Below are 12,329 nucleotides of genomic sequence, written 5' to 3'. Positions count from 1 at the left end.
CAGATAGCTGGCTGTGGTGTGGTGCGGTTTGGTGTGTGCCTCACTGATTAGCCAGCTAGACAGCCAACAAAATGGAGTCAAAAATAATGAGCATCAGTGGATAGATGCTGACTGTGATGTGGGATGGTGCCATGTGCCCTGCCATGTGTTTATTGCTGTTTTTCCAATTTTTATGCTTCTTCCTTTTGTTTTCTCTTGTATTAAAGCTAGCTGTGGGAATAAATTAAAAAAAAGAAAAAGAAATCTTTGCAAATTTTCTCTACACAAAGCAGGAGCAAACAGGAGAGGAAATACGTTACTTGTATCATCATATCGAATCTAATTTGTAAATGTTAATTCTTGAGCATGAAAACAAGTTGTCAAAACAGTCTGAACTTTTAAATTTCCCATTTTTAGTTTTCCCAGTTTTCATGAAGATGGAAACATTCAAATTCCCAATTCTCTGATTATTTTAAAGCTTCCAGTGCTGGCTAGAAAATGATGTTGATAGCTCATTATGGAAAGAGGGTATGTTATGTTGTGTTTTTTTTTTTTTTTTTTTTTCTCCCTATGTACGCTGATGTATCTGACATCATTTTCAGCTGCCACTAAGAGCGGTTCTAGGCGCAGTTAACATTTTTCCCGTTGATCAAAGGAATGTGTTGATGTAAGAGTTGTCGCAGCACAGTTCAGCAGCTGTGTCTAGCTCATTCACTCTTGTCATCGTTTGTTTTTGTCGCTTCCTCGCTCCATGACCAAGCTAGGCAGAAAAAGCTCTCATTCTTTTCTTTTTTTTATAATTCAAAAATAAGATATAAAATAAAAAGATAAAAGAAATAAAAAGAAATAAAATAAAATTAATAAATAAAATAAAATGAAAAATCTGAAAATAAACCAACTTAAAATAAGACAGGCAGGTAAGTAAGTAGGCAAGGCAGGCAAATTAACACATTTTCCTTTTATCATATCATTTTCACAATTTAATCTCCCCAACATCTTCTCGCACGCCACAGTCCCCATCATCTGTGTTTTCCACATACTCAGTGTGGGAGCTTGGGGTTCCTTCCAACACCTCAGAATAGTCTGTGCACATGTTATTAGGCCAGTTTTTAATATTCTAAAACTGTATTTGTTCAACAGGGGTACCACAGTTCTGTCTCCAAGGAGACATAGTCTTGGTGACCTGGGAAGTTCACAATTTAATGATTTGCTCATATAATCTATAACTTTTTCCCACAAGGGGAAGATCTTAGAACATTCCCATAATGCATGGATAAATGTGCCACTTTCTGCCCCACACTTCCAACATAGATCATTATTAATTAAACCCATTCTGTTAAAGCAGATATCAGCTTCACGGCCGTTTCGGCTAATGCTGCGTTCAAGGCAGGCTTTTGAAACCGTAAGTTACAGCTTCAAGTCACAACTACGACTTGGTAGCGTTCCAGGTAACCCGTAGCTCGTGTTTTTACCATCCTGTTGTCTGTGAAAGTTCCCTATAACGGCCACTCGTAACTTCCGACCCGTGAACTCGTACCAGATCGAACTGGTATGACTTCACAGGAAGGAAAAACACAAAGTACGAGTTTCTTTGAACGCACCATGAGTTAGCAGCCCCCGCCCTTGTCAGGCATCAATTGGTCCTCGTGCTACGTCACCACATTCACGCGCATCCCTTGGCTGCACACACAGCCCTTCATGCCGTTCTCTCTCCTCATTGGATAACACTTGTATCCCACAAGGAAAATTTTCTCCTCGGGTTACAGCAGAGCAGAGTGACGGAGAGACTCGTGTTTAGGCTGAAATACTTCATGTAAGTGATTGCTGACGGAAAATAGGACTATTTAGGACTTATATTAACAAAAACATTCCACTGATATCTGCTTTAAGTCTTGATGGTGAAAGGCTCTCATTCTTAATCCTTCACACTGAGCTCTGGTTGTTTCAATTGCTTCTCTAAAAGCTGTCAGTGCACACAACAACACCACCACACCTGACATGACTAAAATCACACAGCAGCAAATCGGAGATGTGGGCAGAGAGGTGTGCAAGGAAACCCCATGGTGCATTAGGAATAAAAGCTCCACAGCAGCAGCTATTAAATGCACCTTTTTGACAGCAACTTGTGAGGATTGTTTATGGTATGGTGTTGTGATGCTGCGTTGTACCACATATTCTGTGCTTTTCTCCTCCACTGATTTACAAAGCAGATTTAGCAGGCAGCTCAGTGAAGTTTGCACAGACACAGCTCTGCTAATACCATCACAGATGTGACTGTCTACTACGCTACTCAGGCTTTCGCTCGGTTGTCTTTTCCATCACAAAGCCCCCCCCCCCCCCCATCTCCTTCTCCCTTCTGTTCTCCCCCACTGTCCCTTTGTTGCCTATCCACCTCCCTCCATCTTTCTCACTTTCTCAAGGCAACACCGTTTTCTTTCTTTGTCCTCCCTCCTTTACCGTTTCCACGTTTGTCTGCCTCACATGCTGCTTATCTCACTCCTTCTTCCCCTTGCCTCAGCCATTTTTTTTTGTGTTGTCTCATTCCCCTCTTTCCGTCTGTCACAGCAGAGTCCTGAAAGTTAAGCGTAGCTGATTGACTCAGTTTGCCCTCCGCCTGTCTGCCTGAGAAGAAGAGGGAAAAAAAACTGCATGTTCGCAATCAGGAACGCTCTTTCTCTCACTGTGTGTGCTTGATAGTGCCGCCGTGTCTCGCAGACACGCACGTATCCGCACGCACGCGCACACACACACACACACACACATATGCACACAGACAAAAACACTGTAATTGAGTCATCACCAGGCAAGGAAGATGTAGTGCGTGGGAGTGATGGGAGGGAACTCCATGGGAAATCCCTCTTAATCAGCAATTCATTTATACTCACAGAAAAGACACAAATGAAAGGAAGAGGAAAGATAAAGATGAGGTTCACCAATGCGCTCAAAATATATATGACATTTTCTGTAGCCAAAATATGTTCTGCACCCTAGTCCTCTCACATCTTTTTGATAAACCAAACTTGAACACATGAGCACGCTAGCAGAAGCACACATGCTCACAGATGCTGACCCGCAGTTCCTTTGAAAAGCAATCTATTTAGCAGGAGATGGGACCTCAGAGATGGGTTCATCTCTCACTGTGCTTGGGGAAAAGAAACTTGGTCTGTTTAAAGGCTCTGCTTCTCCCCAGGGACTTCTAGCTGTAGATAGGCTTACTAATAAGTCTGGGAATCTGTCAGTCTGTTGCTCTATGCACACATATCGTATACACACACACACACACACACACACACACACACACACACACACACACACATTGCCAGTATAATCAAAGACTGTGTTTAATAGTGTTAATAAGAGTGTCTTTCTCTTTCAGCGGTGCTGTTCTGGTGCCTGTTGGATATTGTGCCAATTAAGAACGAGAAGGGGGACGTGGTGCTCTTCCTGGCTTCTTTTAAGGACATCACCGACACTAAGGCTAAAGCCATCCAAGAGGACAAGAAGGAAGGTCAGTGTGTGTGTATGTGAGGCTGTTGGAAAACCCACAATTCAATAGACACACACAGACACAAACACATTTATATACTCTGTGTGCAATCAGCAGTTTAATTTGACAAATGTGTTGACAGTAAAAAGTGATATTGTGACAGTAATGAGAGCTGCCTGCTAACATTATTAGCACCCAGATCATGTTATGAGCCGTCGCTGTGTTAGCCTAAACAAGATCATGATGCCATTTGAGAACAATGCCCGTGGAGCACTGGATGCCAGCTGCCAAAAAAAACCCACAAACAATAACTGGGGCATTTTGAAGACATATTGTTAACAATGACATGTACTGTACCCAAAACAGAATTTTGGCATCAAATTGGTACTTAAGCACTACTCGGCTCGCTGTGCCCCTCGTAGGTGTGTTATCATCCATTTCGCCTGTGGATTTTGGTTTCTTTAAGGTTGTGGTTAAAGGACAATTCTGGGCAAATTCAACTCGGGACTGTATTTTCCTAACATTTTAGGTCTAAAAGAGGGAATCTGACGATTTTCAGTTTAATTGCTCCTGTTTTGCGGTAGTTGTGTCTGTCTTCGCATCGCCACGGCAGCGATGAATGGGAGCGGATGCAAGTTCCGCTGCTTAGGCTGTTTACATCCCTCAAAGCTGCATTTGTTTTCCACAGACAGCGTCAGATGGCTACTCAAACATGCACCCAGAAGTTTATTTACTTCAAGCAAGCCGAGTCAAAGTCTCATGGAGTCTCGCGCGAGACCCAAGTTGACGCGGAACTTCCATCCGCTCCCATTCATCGCTGCCGTGGCGATGCGAAGACAGACACAACTACCGCAAAACAGGAGCAATTAAACTGAAAATCTTCAGATTCCTTCTTTTAGACCTAAAATGTTAGGAAAATACAGCCCTGAGTTGAATTTGCCCGGAATTGTCCTTTAAGAGAACAGAAGTGACTCTATTTGTTATTTATCCATCACACTAAACAATGCAATCTTTTGTAGTTTAAACAGATCCTAAACTTACACTTTAAGATTTTTATGATTGTTTTGAAGGTGAGCACAAGTTTGTTTCCTCCATCAAAAAGTGGCGATATCACTTCATTTGCCCTTTAAGGTATTTTGACAGCTCAGTTCTGTATGAAGCTGATATCTGTACGCAGCAGTATAATGTTGTTTGTAGTTCTCGTAGCTGCAGTCCTTTCAAGAGAAACATCTTTCCTGCCTGCTTGCTGTAGGTGTTCGGTGTTGACGGTGGACCGCAAAGTACTGCACATGTAGATTGAGCGTTGGGGTTTAGACAACATAAAACACTTTGATGACTCCGGCGCAGTAATGACTCCGATATCTTTGTCAGAACTTCACCTCATGTTTGCCCTCCCGGTATTTAAATGATATTCATCATTGTAAATACAAATAACGACCATCAACAACAAAGTTGCAAATTTTGCTCTCAAAATCAATTTCCTCAAAGGGCTACCTTAAGGGCAACATCTAAGGTAAAGCCAAAAGCAACCTACAAAGCAAGAGAGAAGGTCACAGTACGTGTGTCTGTGAAGACAGCAAACTGACTTCTCTCATCTCAGGCCTCCTGCCTCGCCTGGATTTGCCTAATTACTCTCATTACTGTAAATAAGAGAGAACGGGAAGCAGAAAGCAAAGTTATTTTTGCTCACATAATGAAATGCTTTTCATAGAAAAGGAAAGAGGCTGATGCAGCATGCTGTCAGACAGAGATGTGCGCCTCACTATAATGGGCTCGGGGTCTGACAAGCAGGTTTAAATGAGAATATGCTTGGTGAGCCTCAGAGAACATTTGCATTTTGCCGTCCTCAGTGCACACGTACGTAGGTAGCAGGGGGTGGGTGTGTGTGCGCGTTTAGGCCAGTGCAGGGGTGAGTTAAAGTGAGTAAGCATGAGTGCAGGTTAACTTCAGTTTGTTTAACACCAGAGTTACAAAGAGAAGAAATCACTGGTGACCTGGAGTGGGGAAACACTACAGGTGAATAGGGTAAAAAAAATTAAATAACAGATATCACCATGAAACTTCTCAAGTTTATCACTTACATTAAGACAAATATTTTTTTGTATTACAAGTTTTGTCAAATTTTATGTTTAAATATGTAAATGAGGCAATATCTGATGAAATATGCGCTAATCTGCATACATTTCCACCGAAATCTGAACAAAGGATAAAGCCCCTTTCAAAATTCTTGTTTTATTTTGTTGACATATTAGAGTCAGAAGTTTTTGGATATCTCTTTTTATCACTTAAAAATACTGTCACCAGCCCTAAAAAAAATACAATTTTGCCATGCTTTTAGGGATAAAATGTTGCATAAATCAGGCTTTGAATGATATATCAACAATCCCCTCTGTAAAAACCTTCAGAATATAGACATTCCTGTCACTGGAAAGTTTGGTGTATGTAAATGCTGCTGATGTTGATATTTCAGGTTCAGAGGAAAAACTCATTTTTTTGAATATGTTTATTCAAATTTTCAAGAAATAAGACAGAACATACATAACAAAAACAAACAAACAAGCATAACATACATTTGGCTCACATACCAACTCAGATTCAAATTTGTACAGGCGAGAGATTCTGTAGTCATCCCATAAAATAAGTTAAGGACGAAAGATAAGGTATACACTGCCGTGCGTGCATAATACATTCACATGTTCAGAGAGTTACACAGAAATAAACAAAGAAACAAAAAAAACAAATTAAATGGTATGTCCTCTCTCTGCCACGCAGAGCATTTTCAGTTACGATACGAACCCTCTTGCAAAAATGGTAGAGATATTCAAACCAAGGTATGACAAAAAGGGTTCCCATGTTTTACGAAAAACATCATCTTTGCTGTGCAGTTTATATGTCAGATAGTCTAAAGCAACATATTCGAGTACAACCCTTTGCCATTGAACCTTAGATGGAGCTTTATCAATTATCCAGTTTAAAAGAATACATTTTCTAGCACAAAAAGCAAGTGTCTGATAAAGTTTTCTTTTAAATTTGTCAGCGATGGACAGGTCAGATATACCAAGTAGTAGATGTAAGGGGTTGATATTTCTGTTAATGAGTAAAATCTTATTAATTTCCTGCCCAATGACCCACCAAAACTGCTGTACTTTTCTACAGTGCCACAAACAGTGTGTAAGACTGCCAATCTCAATTTTACACTTAGGGCACAGTGGAGATGAATTAGGATTGAATTTATGACGTTGAGAGGGAGATATATGGGCCCTATGCAGGAGCTTTAGTTGCATGGCTCTCACTCGGTTGCACACACTCAACTTTTTTGTATTCTTCCACGCATCATTCCAGTCATCATCTGTTATCTTTACATTGAGCTCCTTTTCCCATAGACCTTTCAGAAAATAAGTGTTTGTGGTATTATACCCCTTAAGGATATTATAGAATAAGCTAATGGACCTGCCAGATTTCTGTAAAAAGAGTTGTCTCTCTACATGTGAAATATCTTGACACTCCAATATAGTGGTATCCTTTGTGACAAAGTTTCTTACTTGTAAAAATCGAAAGAAATCTTGTTGTTGAATGTCGTATTTCCTTTTCAACTGGTTAAAAGACAGAATGGTAGAACCTTCAAGTAGATTATGTAAGGTGGATATTCCTTTATTTGTCCAGATCCTGAAGTTATTGTCCATCGTTCCAGGAGGGAAGTCAGGATTATCGCATATTGGAGTAAAAACAGAAGTGAATTGAGATCTGCCCTCCAACTTTCTAATAGCATGCCATGCCTTAACTGTGGAAATTGTAATCGGATTAGTACAAGCAGACTTCAAAGATGCACTTTTTCTAATAAACAAAAGATTACTCAAAGGGTATTTGGACATTGAACTTTCTACAGGAAAAACTCATTTTGAGAAAACAGCCTTTAAAGACTTGTACTGTAAAATTCCATAGATTGTTCATTGTAAATCATAATTTTTTACGATTGGTTGCGAACACAGAGGAGATGACTATTTTTGGAGCCTACATCGTTGTTCAGGAGAGAGAGAGCTTTACAATGATACATGACATGACATGGATCAGATAACAAGCACAGCACAGTATGTCACAGTAGCATGTTAACTTTTGGTGAATTTAGGAGAAATCTACAGACGAAACGACAAAATGAAGTAAAATAAAAACCTTAATGTGGATTTTCTACCATTTCTTTTGACTTTTCTGAGAGAATACATGTTAAGGAAGAAAAATAGCCCAAAATCTCAAAATTGATCAGTGCATGAAAAAACAGTGTTTTTGCCTGTAGTGTCTCGCCTTAACGCAGACTCTATGACATCAGAGGGGTGTTTCCATCTGTGCTGAGGGAGCCTTTCAAGGACGGGCAGACACTCTGGATGTGACCCAGTTAGCTCTCTGTCCTGCACACTGACTGGACACTGTGTGCAAAAGAGGGAAACCCAGACTGTGGCGTCAACAGTCTCCTCTGTCTGTCTCCTCCTCACCTTCTCTATTTTTTGCCTCTCTTTCTATCATGAATTTTCACCCTCTGCAAACTCACACTTGTTTGGAGCTTCCTGCTGTTGTCCTCTCCTCTCCCCCCTTTCCACACCACCTCTATTTCTCATCTATTCCATGTATTACAGAATTCCCACCTCCCCTATCTGCCCTACATCCCCCCCACCCATACACAACACCCAGCCCCCCTCCCACATATACTCCCCCTCTCCCCTCACATGAATGGCTATAAAAGCGCTGGGAAATTCATTAGATCTAAAAATAAGCATGTCTCTGTCTCTCTGCTCCTGCCGTGTCGCGTCCCCCAAGGCTGCACCGCGTTATGGATGGGCCCTGTCTGTTCGCTTCGTCTGGGGCCCATGCATGCACTCACAACACACACACACCACACAATGTACACACTTTGGAAAGGACACTCAGAGGCAGCTATCACTTCTATTCTCCAGCTTTGTTATTGCCGTTATCTGCCCTCAGGCCAATCTGGCTTTAGTCCTTTCCTGTGGGTCCGTTGCAATGAGAATGGGGCTCAGAACCCATGAGCAATAAAGTGCCTTTTCCCATTACCTGACTCCTTAATCTGAGAACCTCACTTCTCCTGCACTACTCATCTAGCTTCTTCTTCAACTACTACCACGATCAACTCGGAAGAGGCACACACACATAAGAGCACCTGCAAGCGCACAAACCCGGCAACAGCAATCCACCATAACAAATCTACAACAGTGGATTTAACTGCCTCTCTGCCCTAGTACTTACTTGTCAAAGATGAAAATTGCAGTGTTTTTTTTCTGCTCAGCTTGTACACAATAAGACATCATCAACCATTATTTATGGATGAATAATGTGAATCAACGCAGGTAACAAATGTCTGACATTTACAAACACAAAATAACAGTAAACACCAGTCTATTTTTTTTTTTTCACTTCACTTGGAAATTGTGCACTTTGCTCTAAAATGACACATGTTGCATATTCATTTCCTGAATAGGCCAGAATATTATGTATTTCATCAAGCGTAATAACTGATTCAGTCATCAGGAGGTAACCTTGGGGGGTAAAGTATTGTAGGGGTGTGTGTGTGTGTGTGTGTTTGTGTGTTAACTTTTTGTGTGTATATTTGCAGAGCGGCGGCGCGGCAGGGTGAAAACAGGCTCTCATTTCAGCTCGGCTCGTCTTCGGAGCAGCACGGTGCTCTACCACATCTCCGGTCACCTCCACAGCAGAGAGAAGAGCAAGATTAAACTCAACAAGGTATCATCGGACACTTCAAACACAATGGGCAACATTGTTACATGATGTAAGGCCTTTCAAAAGTGTCTGGGGGTGGACTGTAAAACACTGGGGGTGACTGCTGTTGCTAAAGCACAGAAGAAATGATGTTACCGGGTGGAGGGTGGTTCACCTTAAACAAAACCCTTCAGTAAACACTGGGCCGTTAGCTGATGCTGTATCACAGATTACTTCCGGATGAACAACGATATGATTTAGTTGTAGTATCAGTTTAGTCCCTGCTAAATCTAATCAAGCATAAGAAACACAGAGATTACAGTAGGGTGCATTGTTTTAAAGACATGATGTGTCCAGCTACAGAACTAGCTGCTGTCGCTGTTTCTGCTCTCACTACTAACTTTCAATTGCACGACCACCACAGACCAACAGTAAATCTGCCTCAACTGATAAGCAGCAAGCAGGCAGAGTGTTTTTACTCATACACGTTAATCTTATCCAGAATGTGTTTGGGGACCCGCCCGCTCTGCCAGAGTACAAAGTAGCAGATGCCAAGAAGTCCAAATTCATCTTACTGCACTACAGCACCTTCAAGGCCGGTTGGGACTGGTTGATTCTGCTCGCCACCTTCTACGTTGCCGTGACGGTGCCGTACAATGTGTGCTTCATCGGCGACGATGACGATCTGACCCGCAGCACGACTGTCAGCGACATCGCAGTGGAGATACTGTTCATCATAGGTAATAAAGGTTTTAATGTCACAAAATCTCGACATTATGACCTAAATTAAATAAAAAATCTTATGTACATTTTAGTCTTAGCATCAGAATTTTCAACAACCAAACCTCCAGCTCTGTTTTTTGTGTTTTTCTTCTATTTTCCTTTCAGATATTGTTTTTAATTTTCGTACCACTTATGTCAGCAAGTCAGGCCAGGTGATCTTTGACGCTCGACAGATCTGCATTCACTACCTGACCACGTGGTTCATCATTGACCTGGTGGCTGCATTGCCCTTTGACCTCCTCTATGCCTTTAAAGTCAGCGTGGTGAGTATCTGGTGGCCTGTTTCTTAACCCACCCCCCTCCAGGGTTTAATGGGGAACATAATCAATGACCTACTACTGTACATCTAGATTAGTAAATTCTTAGTTTTTGTTTAGGTATTCTCCCAAGTAATCACATAGATATATTGATACTGAATGTATCTGTTAATGATCAAGTCCAAATGTTAGGGTTAGGTTCTAATATAGTGATTACATGAAAAAATAAAAGGAAATATAGGCTTAAACTTATCTGGACCAGTCCCAGCCTGGTCAGATGCGTACATGAACTGATGAAGCCTCTTGGATGAGAGGTGAAACGTCTTCCTAGACAAATAACCAAATCCAGTTGCTTTTGATTTAAAATTGACTTCAGATGGTAATCTAATTTTAATGATTGGTGTCCTGTGTGTAACCCTGTCACCGCCGTGGTGCATTGTGAGAGTATAACACCTCCTGCGCATTTGGCATTTCATAAGAATAGATCACATGGATTGTTTCCTGCTCTGGTGCCTCTTTGATTCTGTGTATTGATTCCACACACGGTACAAGTGCTGGGAAAACAATCAAACCTGTACCATTAAAACCTTTTTCTGTTCTGCTTGAGTCAAATACATGGCCCCCTTAAGAATAGTTGAGTGGAGGAGGAAACACAGAGATACAGAGCAATTAGGTAGACTGTCTTGTCTTGTCTCTGGCTGAATGATATTACCCATAGGAAGAGCTACACTATAGGGAGACTTTGATTGGTTTCTTATGGAAGTTTTTGCTTTCCGGCGTCTAATTTGGCGAGCTTCACGCTGCTGTTTATTCTCACTCATCCACTTGTACCTGATTGGAACAGTCCAGTAGGATGGGATAGTGGGGCTCGTTGTAAGTGGACTGTGAAGGGAAAGCAAAGAAAGATGCAGGTAAAGTAATATGGGCCAACAAAGTAAAAAGAAAAAAAAAAAGTGCTGTCTTTTACACTGTTAAGGGGAGGGGAGGTGGATGGGTGGGCACAGCTGCAGGCGAAGCTGCTTGGTTCCAGAGTCTATTAATGGAAATACCACACACTCCCAGTGGGTTGGGACTTGGATGTAGGGCTACTGGGCCACAAGTTCCCCTGCTGCCGTCAGGGAGGAGTCGTCGGTAATTGCTGAGCGTTCTGCGTGATGTCCCCTCCAAGGACGGAGCATTCAGACTCATGTCCCTTTTGACCGCCGAGGCCATCTTTCACCAAAATGAGCCAGGGGGCCTCAGCAGCGTCCCTCCCCGGCGGTCTCCTTTCTTTTTCTTCCTGTCAAACATCTCTTTCTTCTTGGGCTTGATTGTCTGTCAAGTGTACTACATGACACTGACTTTTCCTTTTTCTTTTTCTTGTTACCATTCTTCTTTTTCTCGGAGCATGTGTATTTATTTATTGTTTTCTGATTTGCCACGATCACCTACTCTTTTTTTTTTTTAACCCCACAACCACCAACCCTAGTGGGGACCTTTTTTTTCTTTCTTTCTTTCTCATTAATTTTTTTTTTCTTTTTTCTTTTCAGTCTTTTTTTTCATTTTAAAGGGATAGTTCACCCAAAATTCAAATGTATTATCTACTCACCCTCATGTCGACTAAGGGCTGGGAGAAGTTTCAGAAGAAAAAATATACAACAACAAATAATCAGGTGGCAGTAACATACAACCAATACCCATACAACCTACTCTTTAGTTGAGTCCTACAAGTCATACATGAAAAGGCTGTTCTGTAATAATTCATCCCACTGACAAATTCTTATTCATCTGAAGGAAACAAAAACACACTTTGATTTTCTCTCACGTTCATGATAGCGAAGAAGCAAAAAAAAGGTGCTGAAAAACTCACAACAAGACAAAAGATAAGACAAACCACGAGGTGATAGTGTCTTAGCATGATAGATAGAGCAGTTTGTTATCAATACTCAGCTGCTACACTGAGGCTGCTGCGTCTCCTGGGCCTGCAGGTCGAGATAGTTTTAGAGAACTGTCTTATTCATCACGCCTCTTGGCACGATACTGCTGCATAAATAAAATAAGTGAAACTAAACCTGTCCAGTCACACTGTTGTGATTGGTGTGTGTATGGGCCTGAAG

The 12,329-nt window shown here is 41.5% G+C and overlaps 1 protein-coding gene across 1 annotated transcript in view; it reads left to right on the top strand.

Annotated features, from left to right (window-relative positions):
- kcnh8 (potassium voltage-gated channel, subfamily H (eag-related), member 8) overlaps positions 1–12,329 on the top strand; it is a gene marked incomplete at both ends in the record, with an annotated part of 55,576 nt that overhangs the window by 18,306 nt on the left and 24,941 nt on the right. The window contains 4 exons of the mRNA XM_083982723.1: positions 3,356–3,487; positions 9,090–9,217; positions 9,696–9,933; positions 10,082–10,239. Coding sequence (XP_083838849.1) covers positions 3,356–3,487; positions 9,090–9,217; positions 9,696–9,933; positions 10,082–10,239 — 656 coding nt within the window. The remainder of the gene's footprint in view (positions 1–3,355; positions 3,488–9,089; positions 9,218–9,695; positions 9,934–10,081; positions 10,240–12,329) is intronic.

Source organism: Trachurus trachurus (assembly GCF_905171665.1).
Source record: "Trachurus trachurus genome assembly, chromosome: 11".
NCBI classification, from domain to species: Eukaryota; Metazoa; Chordata; class Actinopteri; order Carangiformes; family Carangidae; genus Trachurus; species Trachurus trachurus.
The sequence above is the reverse complement of the archived record's forward strand: the minus strand, read 5'-3'. Positions and strand labels throughout refer to the sequence as shown.